Consider the following 18,856-nt stretch of genomic DNA (forward strand, 5'->3'; position numbering starts at 1 on the left):
CTCTCTCTCTGCAAATTCTTTTTTGCAAGTGTTATGTTCGATAATTCTTTTCCTCCTACTCCTTCCTACAAATATCTCCTCCTTCACTAGCTTAAAATAAACCACAAGACCAATTTTACATGTGAGGTATCATTAATAACAATATCTTCATAATCTTTTACATTCCTTGCTTCAACAATTTTCCCAACTCTACTTTTGGGTTGGAATTCCTCCAATCTGCACCAAATCCTCTTCTCTATTGTGGGTTCATGTATCTCGATTTACTCCTACATTCTTCCTCTAGTTCCCTTTCTTGAAATCCTTCTCAAGATGCTCTACCACTAAACTCTTTGTTATCTCACCAACTATCCCTAGTTCTTTGACTCATTCTTCTCTTTCACAAGCACTCTTTTAAACTTTTTCTATTGGCTACAAATATCTTCTAGTCACTTCTCAATCCCCAAAGAGTGAATATTGTGTTCTGATGCCATATGGTGTAGCTAACACTGTAGAGTTCTGACCCATGATTGAGCATTTACTTTTTAACCCTTCTATCACAACATTAGGCCATGTTGATGCATTACTTCCTCACATTACTACATAACTAGGCTTAGCCCCGAAGGGAGTTGGCTCGTGACCTCCCCTTTCTTCCATAGAACCAAACGCTCAATGTGAATGTCGATTATACCATTGCCCAAATTTCTTGGTTTTGAGCGAAAGGAATTATACTTAAGTGACTTGGTGCTTATAGCTTCATTAGTTTCTCCCATGGGCCCTTCATACTCTACGATTGTGATTGATGGACATAAATCTATGGTGCAGGTGAATTGCAAGGGAGCTCCCCCTCTGACATAAGAAAAAGTGTCAAGCGGTTTTGAGGGGTGTCAGCAATCAAAAACTATGTCGCGGGTCCTGCTTTAATGTACGTTCATGTTAGATAGTTGGGATGCGTCATGCTCATGAGAACCCATTGATCTATGGCTTTGGTTCACTGTGGGGCCCCTTTGGTTTACAATAGTTCAACCAGGAGGGAACGGGGTGGGGGACCAGACTCCACGTTGGCGCCAAACCACTTGGTTACCCATGGTTATATTTTTTTGGAACAATGCTAGTGGCACCTAGTGTTAAAACTCTGCACTCACACTCTCATCCAAGGAAACGTGGTGTTATGCCTCAACGCTAGGATTTAAAGCCAAACTTGATGAGTGTCATGGCTCGATCTCAATTTCAAACAACTTTCTTCTTGCCATTTGGTAGGTTTGTCCACTCCGAGCCTTTCTCGCTTTCTCTATTTCATAAACTTAGCATCCTTACTTTGGTTCTCTAATAGATTGCCTAGAGTCACTTTATACCCTAATTCATCATGAGCTAACAAGTTTATGAGACCTCAGAGTTTTAACCATTAGAACAATGTTCCTACTATTCCAACACCAAATTTACACTTCACATGCACAATCTAACTACACAAAAGCCGAGGCATCCATAACTCATATACAAATAAAAATGCTTTCCATTAACTTCTCATAACAATGTATTTATAGAGAATTAAATAACTCTCACCCTAAACTCTCGTGTTGTCCCTCAAATTTCCTTCTCCTTAACTCTTGCCATACTTCTCTAACGGTAAATACATGTATTTCCTTCTCATAACTCTTGCCTTACTTCTCTAACTGTACATACATGTATAGCTTCCTATTGGCTAAAATATATCAATTAGACATCTATTCCCACTCGTAGAAACTAGCTTAACATCTCAATCTACTATCTATCATGACCATAAAATAATGGTATTTATTGTTGTGTAGTTTTACTCGTCATTTATTAATACCTTGACAAAAATTATAATAATGATTACGCGATGAATATCTTTATTGATATGTGGTTTTGTTCGTCATTCATCAATACCTTGACAAAATGGCACAGCAATCAAGATCATTATTTTATCATTACTTAATAGAGTTGTTTATGGAAGTCGAGGAATTGTTTGGATGGTCAAAATAGGGTAAATTTTTGTAAAAAATATCTTGTAGAGGCAGTGTTTGAATCATATCTTTGATGGTGAAAATAGATTCAGCACCATCAAAAACTTTTAGGACACTTAAAATTATGAATTTGGACGGCTTTTACTTAGATTTAGAAAAATCTCTACCCATTTTTTTCAAAATATGACCTAAATTTCCATAATTTCCAAAAAAAAAAAACAATAATGAATATCTGGAAAGGTGTACCATTAATCATTAATAGATCAGCACTCATTTTTATAAAAATTAATATCTCATTATCATTTTATAATTAGATTAAACATGATGAAAATGAACCATCAAAATATACAATATTGTTCATATTATCATTTTATAATTGAATTAAAAGTGAAAACTACAAAATACATTATTATCATACGCTGTCCGGGCCGGTAGTGGGGCACAGTAGCACAGGAGACGAAAATGCAAAAAGCATTATGACCAGAGCAAAGATTGGCTAAATCACTTAAGACAATTTCAAAGGTCGATTCTCAGCGAGAGAACTTAGTGGCGGATAATTCGACACCGCGCTTCGATCAAAGATGCAGCACACAGCTCAAGCAATTGCCGCTTAACAATAAATCGAATGCTTTGTTTATATCGGAGAAAGGCAACTCATGGGTAATAAATTCTTCCACTCTGATCTCCTGCAACAAACACAGAAAATGTTGATATTTTTCACCAATTAAACACAAAATTTGAAAATTAACACATGTCATGCATGTGCTTGCACCTTGTTCATGCATTTTTCAACCAGGTCGGGTAGTTGGGTTTTCGCCTTCCATCCCCCAAAAGTTGATCCGTCAATCCTCCTTCCATCGAAAAATTCCATTGGACTAAAGCTTATCTTTCGTGAGCTTGCATCAATTCCAACCAGCACTGCCAAACCCCAACCCTGCGGTACATTAATGCACATTAAAGTACATAGTCAGTTGCATTGCAAGGACTTGAAAGAAACCTTATTATAAATTCTTGAGAACGAGGCAAAGAAAAAAGATGAACATTACATCGTGTGCAGATAAGAATGCCTGGTACATTATATCTGCATGTCCAACGCACTCGAAGCTGTAATCTACGCCTCCATCCGATATTTCTTGTATCACCTGCCAGAAAGTTGACCTCTTAACCTAATAAGAGTTGAACTTACAGGATCTCCTAAGGATGAAACAAAATAATGACTATTGCATTCAGCTATACATAATTTCAGATGTTCTGATTTATTGAAAAGGACATGAAAACATACCTCGTGTATGGGCTTGGAGTGGTCCTTAGGGTTGATGCATTCGGTCACTCCTAGGGCCATGGCTGCAGCGAATTAAGAAAAAATTGGATTGAGTCTGTACGTTTAACAACTTTACAAGTTGCAGAAGTGTGGATCTGTTCATATACCTTTGGGGAACTTGTTAGGGTTGGTGTCAACTCCAATTATTTTGGATGCTCCGCTCAATCTGGCGCCCTCAGCAACCTTCGAGAATACAGGGTGAACCAGATAAGTAAGTAACGAAAAAGACTGAAAATTTCGTGACAAGAAAAGAGAGGTCAAGATGTGAATTTGGGGAAAATTTACTGACCGCAAGGCCGACTGAGCCGAGACCAAAGATGGCTACTGTCGAGCCATGCTCTACGTTAGCTGTATTCCATGCAGCACCAACACCTGCAGATCGATATTGTTAAGATGAATTGTTAAGGGATCATATTTCTATTTGTGTCTGCAACGCTCACCGATGGGTTTCTATCTATGAATGATTTTAGGGTTAACGATGTCCCAGTCCAGTTTGTGTACGCAACATCTACGAACAGGTTTTGGTTAGTGGAAGTTTCGCCATATGGCATTCGGGTTTTTTAAATGATGTATAACAAATAAAATAAAACTGAGAAATTTTAGGTTAAGATACTACATGAGATTTTTAGGTTGAGATACTACATGACTGAAATTTTAGGTTAAAAACTGATTGATATCTGAATTGAAAGGAAAATTAGTGATGAAAGGGCTCACGTACCTGTGGCTATTCCGCAGCTCAGAAGGCATGCTTTTTCGAGAGGAGCGTTGGGATTTATTTTAACAACACAGGCATAGTCAACAACTGTGTACTCGCTGAACGTTGACGTCATGAAATGATAGACCGGTTTCCCACGAACAGAGAATCGAGATTTTCCATCACTCTGCATCACGGTTCTGAAGGCATCCACTCTGAACTTTCCACATAAGTTAGTCTTCTTGGAGTTACAATAAACACAATCGCCGCACTCCCCAGCGAACAAAGGAAGCACATGATCTCCTTCCTTTAGATCTGTTACACCTGCTCCCACGCTTTCTACTATTCTGCAATTCGTCACAGGTTCCCAATGAACATTTTCTTTGATTGTGATGAAAACAATAGTGCAATAAAACATACTTACCCTGAAGCCTCGTGGCCGAATATGCGTGGAAATAGCTTCTCATCCTGCATGCCATGTACAAAGACAGATAGGCTTAGCCTTGAAATAAGATGAAGCTATGAAAAAAATTCAGGTCTAGGGTTCAGTGGGTTCAAGTTTATTCCAATTCCTAAGGATTAGTAATCCTTCCTGTAATTGGACCGAAAACGACTCTTCATTTAAATATCCTAAGAAAAAAGGGTTCCCCAAAATTTATTGTAATTAATAACGAAGTAATGAGCAAACGTTACACTGACTTCTTGCATCCAGAAAGTAACGTCGGTGTGGCAGAGGGAGGTGTGGGTGATTTTAATACGGACTTCCATGGAATTCGGTGGATCTACTTGAACTTCTTCAATAACCAGTGGCTGCTTCGGCCCCCATGCTACGGCCGCTGCTTGATATTTCAAAAAATTCATTATATCTCCTTCCTTAACCAAGATTTTGCAGCAAAACAATCCAACAAATCTAAAATCGGAACTCAACTTCAATTGAAAAAATCTATAAATTTACCTCTGCAAGTGATGACATCACCAGCTGTGTTACCCATTCTTTGAAATCGTTCATTGAGATGATTCATATCGCTGTTTCCGCTGAATGCTTCTCCCATGATTCTACAACTCGAAACACTCCCCATGTATTTCAGTTTCAAAATCATTTGCCTTTGCATATTTATAATGGAATGTGGATACAAGTGTAATGAATATTGAGATCTGTATTCAAATCAGCCATAAAGTGTTCAAATATGAAAGTACACTTAGCTATTAATGTACAAGGGAGCGACTTAAGAAGTTGAACCTAGTGAAAAAAAGTTGAGTTAATTTTTGGATTGCACTGATTTTTTTTATGTTGAGACAAACTTTTGTTATAAATTATTCGTAAAAACCATTTCTAAATTACAAACTCTAATATGTATTGCCAAAACCATATAATAGTTGGAAAATTGAGTGTTGTAGTCATTGAATTCTGCCAAGACCTCTAACTTCCAGCTTGATGTAGTAGCATCTTCATTAATAGTAAGGACTTTAGCTTTGTTAAAGTTAGATAGGATTTAATTTTTACTTCAATCTGCAACAATGAATGATACCAACGATATCTATACATTAATTGAATATTTATTGAATAATTTCCAAACAAAACAATTACTAAATAGATGCAGTGTTTGAAACATATTTTTAATGGTGGAAATAGATTCAGTACCATTAAAAATTTATAGAACCCTTAAAATTATAAATTTTAACATCTTTTACTTGGATTTACAAAAATCCCTGCCAATCTTTTTTAAAATATAACCAAAATTTCCATAACTTTCAAAGCAAAAAAATATAATTTACTCATAAAACACTTGAGAAAGTGAAACTCGGAAGTGATTGAATTCTGTCGAAGACCTACATCAGCATCTTCGTTAATGGTAAATTAATATTACATCGACTTTAACTCTGTTAAAGTTAGATGGGAATTAATTTAGAAATCAAATCAAAACCAAATGAAGGCAGAGCCCTCAAACATCTATTGATCCCAACGGTTTCTACCCATTCATTGAATCGGAAAATGACTATTTTTATTGATATGTGAGTGGAAAGAATTCGATCACAGAATGCAGTGGCCTTTGAACGTCCACGTTGCAGACTCAATCACTGTAGTAGTTAGTGAGGTGGACGTCCGCAGGTCATTCGTTCTTATCGAATTAATCTGTACTATGTCATCTTAATAAACAAAATATTCGTATGTCCTATTAATTAAAAAAAAACTGTTCGGTATTTCGTGGGGTAGCAGTTAAAATTGTTGGAGCATTGACCAGGGTCATTTTTGGGATATATTTGAACTTGACCTCTTTATTAGATTTCACTAAAGTGTTATAGTGGTAGTGGAAAAGGTTGATATTGGTTATAAAGTATAGAGTAGTTTAATTAGGTCATAATTTTGTTGAGAAAATAATGGAAATTTTGGTATGATTTTAGTAAAAATTTGGTAAAAATTTAGAGAAATTTGAATTATAGCTATTAAGTTTCAGCATATTAAATATTCTAGAGATTTTTGATGATATTGGATCAATAAAAATATAATTTAAAAACATATGATAAACATTTTTGGAAAAAAATAAAATTCTAATTTTTTTTTTCAAACTAAATTATAACCTATAACATTAATAATTATATAAATTACTTCAACAATGGATTGAACTAATTTTAATAATTCTGATAAATTTAAACTGTATAAACGAAAAGACCGACCTTATTCTCAATCACTCAAGCTACCCAACTGTAAATAAGATTCCCCTTTATAAAATTCATATCACCCTCTTGTAAAATTCATATCTAAAATCCATATTATAACCTAAACCATTTGATCCAAATTGTCATAATGCTTAAGCCCGCGGTTCCTTGTTATTGTACTGAAATCTGAGCCTGTTTGGATGCGAGAACTACCAGGGTGGAATCAATCGAAGAATTATCCATAATATGTCTGTTAGATGTTATGAGACAAACATAAACAATAAATTTTTTTACCATAAATGAAGGAAAAGTAATTTAATTTTATAATATTTTTATAATATAATTTTTATGTATACAGTGTTTTTTAAATAGAATTTTGTTTTTATACAAATTGATTATAAATTGGAAAAATGTTAGTATTAAATTGTAGAAACATTGTTTATTTGAGTCACAATCTTATCGGAATTTTGTAAAAAAACTTAAGAAATCTAATTCTGGAAGTGTTTGAATCATTTTTTTGATGGTAGAAAAATTCCATTATTTTTTCAGTAAAACCTTATTAAACTACAACTAGACTAGCATGTTAAATTTAAATGAGTTACTAAATTTACAAAACTTTATTGGTTTTATGAGAAATTAAATCCATTATATTCCCAAATACAATTTAATCCATAAGATATTATAATAATCTTATCCATAATAGCATTACGGGTATGTGTCTATTTTTAAATATTTTGCGTATATGTGTTTATTTTTAAATATTTTGCGAGTTTACATAAATCGCTAAATTTACATAATTTTATTGGTTTTATGAAGAATTAAATCCATTGTATTCCAAAATAGAATTTAAACCATAAGACATTGTAATAATCTTATCCATAATAGTATTACGGGTATGGGTCTATTTTTAAATATTTTGCGAGTTTATATAAGTCACTAAATTTACATAATTTTATTGGTTTTATGAGAAATTAAATGCATTGTATTCCAAAATACTCTTTAAACCATAAGACATTGTAATAATCCTACCCATAATAGTATTACGGGTATGTGTCTATTTTTAAATATTTTGTGATGGTGTGTATACGGATATATACCTTTTTAACATTTTGTGGATGTGTGTCGTGTAACATGTTAACTCTGTCATGTCCTAAAAGTTATGTGTCTCTCATGTTACATCCTCATATTTACACATCTAGCATGTATAATGTTCTATTGTCATGTGATTAGAATGCTATGTGTTTAATTTATATCCCTATAATTTTAGTAAATCATTTCCAAGTACAAAAAATAATGCAAAGAAGTAGAATAACTTATGTTGTATGAGAAATCTAGTTGTTAAAGGTATTATCGGGTGTTATTATATTTTAAGATCACCACATGATAATGATGCTAGATAACAAAGTATATAAACTATTTCATTTTCATACTGATATTATATATATATATATTCTTTCTGTATTAAATATATAATAAAATTATAATTTATTTATAATGGATATTTTATGAGGGGTTTAGTTATATATATTTATATAATATTTTATTAATTTTTTATGAGAATTAATTAAAGTTTGATTGAAAAGTAATGTTAGAATAAATAGAGATTATTTAGGATTTGCTTTATAATAATATATGTGATAAAAAAAAGGCCAAACTACATCATATGGAAAAATAAAAACTAATCTTTAGGATCATGGTTAAAAATCACATTTATGCATAATGAAAGTGTTGTCTCTTAGTATGCCTTTGTATCACTCATACCCTCTTCCATTTATATGTCATCCTTTACTCCCAATCTGTCCTCACTATCAACCTCTATTCTCGAAATGGAATTAATAATATTATCATACTTCTAGTTTAACTAGTCAAACATTTTCAGTATTTCATTATGCTATGATCCACTTTCTTTTATGGAACATGTAATAAGAGTTTTCACCTGCCAATACAAGTCCATAAGTTTAGGTATTTTGTGTCCCTACCCTTGAAGGACTTTATCATTTCCAAGCCAAGGGAACAATTTTTCCTCAATGCTATTGCTAGAGATTGACCCCTTATTCTCATGAATCCTGTTCCACTTTCTACCCCACTAGTATAGAGAACCAACAATGATATGCATTGTGGCCACTATAGTCATAATATAGGCCCATGTATGGCCTATTTCCTTACATTTATATAGCTTACCACTATGCACCTCAATATTGATAACATTAAGCATCACTAAACTCAACTAGTGGTCCACTTGGTCTTCTACTGTGTTTGGTCAGGTGATCAACTAGAATGTCTTTAGCTCAAAATCAAGTACTAAATTTTAGAAAAATTGAATTTCTCAAAATTTCCAAATTTGATATTTCACCATTTTGTATGGTTTCCTATATTTTGTTGCTCACCATTTCATATGTTGTCCTACCATAGTTACACTATACATTTTTTTTTATCTTAACCTAGTTTAGCTTTTCATTAACTTCACATTTTTTTTGTGCCTTGGCTTTGATCTACATTTCACATACATAACACTAATACTAATGCGAAGCTTTACATTTCAACTAGTTCAACTCCATATTTTGGCCATATATTTTCAATTTTGCTTTATATTTAGGATTTTCATTTCCATCTCCATATGTATTTCTATCTTGGCCCTAATTTTATCTCTACAACTATACAATTTTATCTAATAATCTAGATTAGATTTGCATTTTGACTTCACATTTCTATTGTGCCTTGGATTTGATCTACATTTCACATACATAACACTAATACCTAATGGCCTGCTCTACATTTCAACTAGTTCATCTCTATATTTTGACCCTCTATTTTTAATTTGGCTTTATATTTAGGGTTTACATTTCCATTTCCATATGTATTTGTGTCTCAACATTGCATTTCATCTCTACAATTCACATGTATAATGTTGATGCCTTACTCAAATTACCTTAGTTTTCGCCAAAAGGATTTCCATTGATTGGCTCGCCACAATTTTGTTTGAATGGATTTACCATTTAACTTCCCCTTATTTTTTTAAAGGATTTCCTTATTTAATTTTCACCCTAGTTCTATTCAAAAGGGTTGCCAAGTTCAAATTTTCTTGGCCAAGAACTTTTTTTTACTTCTTTTTACCTATAAATTAGTAGATACTTTATTGCATACAATATTTCTACTTTAAAATTTGCATCAATGCAAATGATGTTTTTTTTTATGAAACCTATAATTTTTGGTGTCAATGTAATTTATGAGGCATTATTGATGTGCACATTATATTACAAATATGTTTATTAAGTTACCATAATCTATATAATAGAACAACCACATTTGCTGATGTGGTTGATAAACGTTGATCAACATCATCTTCATATGCCAATTGGAGTATAAAAGGTGGAAAATGCCAACGTTTGGGCTATGTTAACCACATTAGTAAATATGGGTGTGCTAGCTGATAGTGAGTATGTGTGGGGTGGATCGATTGATCATCGTTGACCATGGTTAACAAAGGTTTATTGTTTATATTTCATAGCTTGGGAGGTACTTCAAGCCCTAATGTTCGAGGTTTGTAGGTTGGAGTGCTACAAATGGCTTTGTGGGATTAGAAACCAAGTATGTGGGCTTTGCACGCAAGTTGATGGGTGTGAAACCATGAGTAGTTTGACTAATTTGATACATGGAAGTGTTAGAGGAAGCTTAGAGGAGAAAGGGGAAGTGAAAATCAAACAAATATGAGATGCCTATGCTAAGATATTAATTTTTATGTGTAGTTGTATGTTAATGTGGCATACAAGCCAGGTCGACTTGAGGTTTATGTGTGCCACATGGGATGTTTGATGGAGCCACATGGAAAGGTATAAATAGAAGTCAAGTGTGGAGGCATTTCCACACATCCAACTGCATATTCCCATAAGAAACAAATCTCTGAAGCAACTGAGCTCAAGAAGATGACATGATGTGGATGTTTAAGGTTAGTTTGAGCTAGTTTCAGGACCGAGTAGCATAGGAGAACAAACGCATGACTTGAGGTTGAATCTGGGAAGGTTCATGTGGATTTTTGTATCTATTGCAAGTTTGAATAAGGAGTAGGAGGAAGTTATATTTCTTGAGCAAGGTCTGGAAATATTTTTGGAGTATTTTGGGTGCTTCTTCCCCTCTAGAATAGGTCACAAGCTAGGCAGCTAGTACAGGTAGGGTTGTAGGTCTATTCCACCCTTGGTGTAACACCTCATCAACATTCACCCACTTTTACAAGCTCACCAGGTTAAACATGAGTTGAGATTTACTATGCATGACCCAAAATCTAAGAACTAGTTATGGGAATGGGCTCCACTTGTCCAAAAACTTTTGCAACACCCAAGGACACATGGCTGCATTAACATCAAATCATTTTTTCCTGGTGATCACTTTTTGTAAGCATAGGCCACCCTTCAACCTAATGTTATTGCCCAACTGCATGCATGCATGGCTACTAGCATGGCCAAAGAGCTATAGTCACATGCACAAACTATCCTTAGTGTGGATGTAGACAAAATTTTCTAGTTCTATGCCTGTTGCTAGGTACTTTGTCCTCTAATATCAAGGCTAGCCTACAGGCCAATTACCGATAACTTCTCATAACTTCATCTACAAAGTTTTTGAGCTTTGTTCTTGCTCATGATTACACAACACATGTTAGTCATTTATTCTTGTTCATTGTTTCATTAGTCTTACTAGATGTTCATATAGAAGGCTCACTTCCCTCTCATACTAGTTGTAACAAACATATATTAGCTCATTCATTCATATCAACCAATCAATAAATTATCACATCATGAACAAGATCAATAACAAGAGAACAACCTATAATAGGAGATAAAGGATGCCTGTAACTAGCATTTAACCAGAATGAGGCCATGACAAACCAACCATAAAATCAACATAATAACCAATAATTCTTCTCATTAATCTCTATAAGAAATAAAACATATTAACATATGCATAGTGTCAACCAAGTTAGGGACTTCCACATACTACCCAATCATAGATTGGGACTAAACCAAATCTTTCTTTCAGGCTAATCACCCTTATGCCATATTCCAAGAAGGAATATGGGATCACATGCGATAAAACAAAACATAAACAAACAAGGAATCTAGAGGTTAAACCACCTCCACCATCAAGACATAGTGAATTCACCTAAACTTGTCCACAAATGACCAAATTAGCAAAAGCTAGGAAGCCTCAGGATTTCTTCACCATACCCAAAGGAATTTTCTTGTCTCCACCTAGCTATCAAGAGCTTCCCGAAGAAAACCATCTCCACCCTCAACCCTTGGGATTTTCCTAATACCACCTCAACTGGATCCAAATCCATTGGTAATCCAAAGCTCAACTAAAATGAAAACTCACTATACTATGGATATTCAGGAAATGAAAAAGGCAAGGTTGTACATGATTGTCACTTTAGGAAATTCCCATTCCTTGCTTGATTTCTACACTTGATTTCTGTTGATCCAATTCCTCTTGTGCTCCCTTGCTTTTCCTTGCTTGCCATTTTCTTTCTTTCTTGTGTCTTATTTATGTCTAAGTGCTCTCTTTATTTTGTTGTAGTTGTTCTCTCTTCCCTTTTTCCTCTCTTTTTCTTGAAATATAACGCTATAATGATGTCTCTCCAAATTATTTTCTTTTCTTTTGCTTTTCCTTCATTTTCCTTTTCATGCATATTATTTTACTATCTTTCTCCTTTTCTTGTCTCTTACTCTTCCCCACTTAATGAAGTGACATTTCTTCATTTTCCTTTTGCACTTTTCCATGTCATTGCTAGCCTGTATTAAATAATTTTCCATTATTACCTTTTAGTTCTTGCTGATGCCATTGCAAATTCCCATAGCTAATAAATAAATAATTAACTTAAATTAAAATAAATTATTTTATAAAATATTTTGATTTTGAAATAAGTTATGCTTTTTGATTTTGTAGTATTGATAAGCCATGGTATTGTAACAAAGTCTATTTGGGGTTAATAATATTCATGGTAAAGTAGGAGTGAATATCGATGGATAATAATCTTGTCATACTGTTATAAAATATTTTGATTGTAAAATAAGTTATGATAATTTGGCATGTGGTAATGATAAGATGTGGTATTTGACCATGGCATTAACAAAAACTAATCACAAGTTCATAATATCAATGCAAAAGTGGGGGCGAATATCCATGGTTAAGATTTTATTATTTTATTACTTTAACCTTTTTATTATTAATTGGGGCAGCATTTAAATGATTACACTCATCTCCTGGTTAAGATTTTATTATTTTATGACTTTAACTTTTTATTATTAATTGGGGCAAGATTTAAATGATTACGCTCATCTCGATATTGGGGTTTATATTATTTTTAACTCTTTATTTATATTTTTAACTTTTTATTATTAATTGAGCCAACATTTAAGTGTTTACATTTTTAATTATTGTTTAATTAAACTCAAATCATTTGAAATTGTTTACATACTTACATAATACCTACACATATACCCTATACTAGGTTGTAGAGTGTTAGTTCCCTATACTACTAGTTGAACCCCTTATTGTTATTAGTACAACCCCCTTATTATATTGTTGTGCCCATGTAGTCCCCATATTGTTATTATTGTGGACCATAGAAGCCCACTATTATTATTATTGTGCCCTTACATTATTATTGTTATGTTGGCTCTGATTATATTATGACCCCTTAGGCTCCTATATATAGAAAGGAGGTCTTGTCATTTGCATCATCCAAGAATCTACATTTGTGTAATGTAAAAGGGGTTTCCCCCTCAAAGACCTTATTTATAAGGTGTTGATCTATCTTTTCTATCTTTTTTGTGAGCTAGTTTCATAACATTTGGTATCAGAGTTGTGGATCCTAGGGTTTCGCTGCTCTAAACATGTCATCATGGAATTTTCGCTATAACGTTTTTCTACGAAGTTTCAGAAGCTAAAAAACAAAACCCATTTGAGAAAAATTTGGTCTGAATCTTGCGTCTAAATTTTAGATCTTGTCTCGCTATATTTTCGGAGATATGATCTGAGGAAGTTATGGTTTTTGCAAGCTCCAGAATTTCATCTCAAACAAGTCATCGTGGAATGTTCGCTATAATTATTTTTTCTACGAAGGTTCAGACTCTGAAATTAAAACCCATTTGAACCAAAATCTTGGTGAAGCTTGGGTTCGAATTTCAGATCTTGTCTCGCTATATTTTCAGAGATATAATCTAAGACATTTAGGGTTTCTGCAGGCTCCCCAATTACATCGTAAACATGTGACCTTGGGAAAATCGTCATAACTTTCTCTCTGAGCATGAAATTGAAATTTTGTAAGAAGTTACAGAAAGAGGATGGACTATAGGTTTTTGTGTGTCGGTTTTAGGTGCTAAGGTTGAAAAATTGACATGTGGCACTTCGTACAAGTTCGCTCTACTGAACCAGTCTATAATCGAGTCATCACGGGAGATTTTACATAACGCTTCCTTAGAGAATCCAAGCTTGATCAGAATGTCTGGGTTAGAAGGAGGACTCAAAGGGCTATTATAGGACGAAATTTTAGAACTTAGAGATCTGAAATTACATATTTACAATCGTTTCAAGATTGAGCTTGTAAAATAAAATAAAAGAAAAAGCGAGATGAGGAAGTTTGATGGAAAGGATCCCATAAATTGGATAGTACAGATGGAGAAATATTTTGATCTACTTGGCGTACCAATCTTACAAAAGGTACGTATTACATCTAATTATTTAGAACAAGATCAATTTTTATGGTATAAAGGGCTTTGTTCTCCTAAACCACTTGTTACGTGGTGAATTTTCACGAAGGAAATGATAGCACATTATGAGGATACAAAGAGAAGCACCTTCTTTAGCCTATTGATAAATCTGAAACAAAACTGTTCAATGCCAGAGAACATTGAGGACTTTCAAAAATTTAATAGAAGGGAAAATGATATTCCAGAGAAGTAGAGGATTGATGTCTTCATAGGGACTTTAAATGATAACATTCAACATGAGGTTCATCATTGGGAACCTGATTCATTGGAGAGGGAAAGAAAAGTGCAAAGAAAAATTATGGAAACAAGGAAGTCTACCCCTCACAACTATAAAGATGGAAGTATTGTTTCTCCTATCCTTCCACAAACTACAAGGTTGACACCACAACAACTGGAAGAAAAAATAGCAAAAGGGCTTTGTTACAATTGTGACAAAAAATACACTAAAGGTCATAAGTGTGCTAAGAAGAAATTATTTTACATAGATTATGAAGAGGAGGAAGAAAAGGATCAAGAAACATCAAAAGAAGAGGATATACACCAGGAACCAACCCCAGAGAAATAAGAAATGAATCCGACCATATCTTGTAAAGAATTGACAAGAATTACCACTCCTCAAACTCTCAAGAGAGAAGGACACATCAAGAACAAAAAGGTTCAAGAAGTGAAAAATCATATCGAGAAAGAAGAAATGAATTTGACCATATCTTGTAATTCATTGGCTGAAATTACGACTCCTCAAACTATAAAGATAGAAGGACATATCAAGAAGAAAAATGTTCAAGAAGTGAAAGATCACATCAAGCATCAAGAAATGAATCCAACCATATCTTGTAATGCATTCGAAGAAATTACCACTCCTCAAACTCTCAAGATAGAAGGACATATCAAGAAGAAAAATATTCAAGCAGTGAAATATCACATCAAGCATCAACAACAAGTTCTCCAACTTTTAAAGGATAATGCCACTTTGGTGTAGAATCGAATGAAACAATAGGAAGATCAACATCACAGTGAAAGAAGTTTTGATGTAGGTGATTGGGTATTTTTACAGCTACATCTCAAGTAAGCAATTTATGAGAAGGAAATGTTGGCAATATTACATGCACTTAAGAAATGGCAACCTTACCTAATGGGAAGACACTTCAAGGTAAAAATGGATCATGATAGTCTTAAATAATTTTTAGAAAAAATATTATCTTTAGAAGAATAGAAAAAATGGGTCACAAATATGTTGGGTTATGACTCTGAAATCATCTACAAAAAAGAGAAGCAAGATGTTATTGCAAATGCACTCTCAAGAAAAGATGAGGATGTGGAAGCATTGTTTTGTGCTATTTCCATTATCCAACCAGATTGGATACACGAAGCAAGGGATGAATGGAAAAAGGATGAAGAAGTGTGGCCACTCATTCAAAAGTTGTAGAAGATCCTAGTTCAAACAATATTTCCAGAACTTTACGAGGAAGGAAAAATCATATTGGAATGTGGAGCATTCACAGAAACAAGAACCTAAAAGCTACAAAATTGATCAATTTTTGAGTATCTCATTAAGTGGAAGAAATTACCCGTAAAGATTCCACATGGGAGGATAAGAAATTTGTACAGAAGCGTCAAGAACTACTCAAGCGTTGAGGACAACACTTTTTGAAGGAGAGGGGCTTATTAGGTCCTTATACTACTAGTGTAACCCCTTATTATTATTAAGACAACCCCCTTATTATATCGTTGTGCCCAGGTAGTCCCCATATTGTTATTATTGTGCCCCAGAGAAGGCCACTATTGTTATTATTGTGCCCTTACATTATTATTGTTATGTCGGCTCTAATTATATTATGATCGCTTAGACTCCTATATATAGAAAGGAGGTATTGTCATTTGTATCATCTAAGAATCGTTCATTTGTATAATGTAAAGGAGGTTGCCCCATCGAAGAGGCTTATTTCTAAGGCGTTGATCTATATTTTCTATATTTTTGTGAGCTGGTTTCATAACACAGAGCACTTATCGGTGCAATAAAAATTATCATCTTATAATCATTTTATTACTGGAACAAACACATTTACTAATGTGGCTTATATATGTCAATCAATGTCATTTTCATATATCAATTGGGATATACAAGGTGGAAACTTTCATTGTTGCCACATATCAACTACATTAGTAAATTTGGCTCTGTTAGTTGACAGCTAACATGTGGGGGGTGGATTGATTGACCATGGTTGACTATGGTTACTCAGGACTAATAAGGTTGATCATGGTTGACACAATTGACCAATGTTGAAAAGGGTTGACCAAGGTTGACCATGGTCAACCATTAATGTACTGATGTATTGTTGTTAGGTCAATCCAATAATGACACATTAATGCTGACATTGATGCATTATTACATTATTATTGACCATGGTTTACAATGGTTCATGTTACATTAATATTAATGTTAATGTAGCATTAATTTCACAAAAATGATTTCGTTGACGGTTGAAGTGCATTGGCGAGATTGGCCATGGTTCACAAGGTTGATCATGGTTGAAGAGGGTCGACCAATGTTGGTCAAGATGGACCATGGTCAACCTTAATTGACCATGATTGACTATGATTACTATGGTTGACCAAGGATTAAGACGAAATATTATGGTTGACCTTGGTTTACCATTATTGTCCATGATTGGCCATTATTACGTGGATATAGTAACGTAACATTAATGGTTACCATGGCTAACCATGATCAACTATGCAATCTTACATTAATGCTAATGTTAATGTTATATTAATTGTACAAAAACAGTTAAATTAATGGTCGAAGAGGGTTAACAGGGTTGACCATGGTTCATGAGGAAAACCATGGTTGAAAAGGGTTTACCATTGTTGGTTAAGGGAGACCATGGTTGACTTCAGTTGAACATGGTTGTTAATGATTACAATGATTGACCTTAGTTGAACGTTCTTGTCAGTGATTACCATTGTTGACCTTCACTGACCATGATTGACAATGATTACCATGGTTGACCTTAGTTGGCCATGATTAACAATGATTACCACAATTCCAGGGATTAAGGGGAAGATTATGGTTGATATTAGTTTAGCACAGTTGACTAAGGATGAAGAGGGTTTCTTGTGGATTAACATGGATGACTATGTTTGACCATGGCCATTCATAAATACTATCATTTTATCTATGTTATATTAATTGAACAATGTAGCATTAATATTTTCAATTGCTATATTTTTACATTAATGTTGACCATGCTTTATTTTACATTAATGTTAAATGAATGTTAGAAAAATAACTTCATTAATAATTGAAGAGGGTTAACAAGGTTGACCATGGTTGAGGATGGGTTTACATCGTTGATTGAGGATTGGTGGAGTTACAATGGTTGACAATGGTTCATTATAGTTGAGCATGATGAAAATGGATTGACTATGTTAACTATGGATGGACATGGTTTGACATATTTGGCCATTATTGACCATGTTTTTCATGAGATATGATGGTTGAATATGTGGATAATGGTTCACCATATTTAACCATAGAGACGCTATTTTACCATGTTCGACCAATTTAATCATGGTTTATTATGGTTGGGCATAAAGAGTGGGTAGAGCATGGGTTGTTTTAAATTGACTATGGTTAACTTGAGATGACCATTATTGATTATGGTTGACCATGGCTAACTATGGCTGATCATGGTTGAATTTCACTAATGAAGGTTATGTATGGTTGAGCGTGGGTAGTAGTGAGTGACAATGTTTGACAATGTTTCACCATCATTGAGATTTCTTAACCATGACTGACCATAGTTAACCTAGCCAAACATGGTTGAATAGGGTCAACATGTGGTTAACTATGGTTGTACATGGTTTACCAAGGTTGTGAGTGTTTGCTATATATGACTGTGGTGAACCATGGATAATTAGGAAGCCAAGTTTGACTATGGTTGACCATATTCAACAATGTTTCCATGGGTTATCACTATTAATGATGTTGACCATGGAAACCATTATTGAAAATGGATTGGCCATATTTGACCTGAGTTGACCTTGTTTTCCCAAGTTGTCTATGGTATACGATGGTCGATTATCACTAACTATGGTTTATTATGGTTGACTATGGTTAAGTATGGTTGAGAAAGCATACAGTTGAGTAAGTTCATTGTTGTTGATAATGGACTACCATGTTTAGCAATGCTTGAAGAGGATGAAACATGGTTGAAGTTGATTGATGATGGTTTGAAAAGGTTGATGAGGATTAGCCATGGCTGATGAGAATTCACTATAGGTAACCATGGCAGGAAATTGGTGACAAGGACTGAAAATGATCCATTATGGTTAACTATGGTTAACCACTAATTAATATCATGTTAACCATGGTTGGTCATTATTGAGTGGTTCACTATGGTTGAAATTCTTGTCAACTTTTAACCATGGTCGACTAGTTCAACGACAAGTGAGCTTG

General features: G+C 34.0%; 1 protein-coding gene across 1 annotated transcript; it reads right to left on the reverse strand.

Moving 5' to 3' along the window:
* Positions 1 to 2,305: 2,305 nt before the first annotated feature.
* On the reverse strand, positions 2,306 to 5,083 carry LOC149141030 (alcohol dehydrogenase-like). The gene is made up of 10 exons (XM_089452701.1): positions 4,932 to 5,083; positions 4,676 to 4,812; positions 4,401 to 4,444; positions 4,001 to 4,323; positions 3,572 to 3,654; positions 3,390 to 3,465; positions 3,244 to 3,305; positions 3,008 to 3,103; positions 2,734 to 2,895; positions 2,306 to 2,647 (listed from the first exon to the last, which is right to left on the reverse strand). The coding sequence occupies exons 1-10, from the start codon at positions 5,074 to 5,076 to the stop codon at positions 2,537 to 2,539; spliced, it is 1,239 nt and encodes a 412-aa protein (XP_089308827.1). The 5' UTR covers positions 5,077 to 5,083; the 3' UTR covers positions 2,306 to 2,536.
* Positions 5,084 to 18,856: the final 13,773 nt, after the last annotated feature.

The sequence above is a fragment of the Pinus tabuliformis genome, chromosome X, assembly GCF_031772625.1.
Source record: "Pinus tabuliformis cultivar Carrire ecotype Pingquan chromosome X, CPIR1, whole genome shotgun sequence".
Classification (NCBI taxonomy): domain Eukaryota; kingdom Viridiplantae; phylum Streptophyta; class Pinopsida; order Pinales; family Pinaceae; genus Pinus; species Pinus tabuliformis.

Bases quoted from the DNA above. Each gene is read 5' to 3' on its own strand.
- LOC149141030 (XM_089452701.1), bottom strand. From the start codon at position 5,076: ATGATTTTGAAACTGAAATACATGGGGAGTGTTTCGAGTTGTAGAATC. The intron at 4,324-4,400 runs GTAAGTATGTTT...GACGAATTGCAG, and splicing joins TTCGGCCACGAGGCTTCAGG to AATAGTAGAAAGCGTGGGAG. The intron at 3,306-3,389 runs GTATATGAACAG...AATTCGCTGCAG, and splicing joins CCCTAACAAGTTCCCCAAAG to CCATGGCCCTAGGAGTGACC.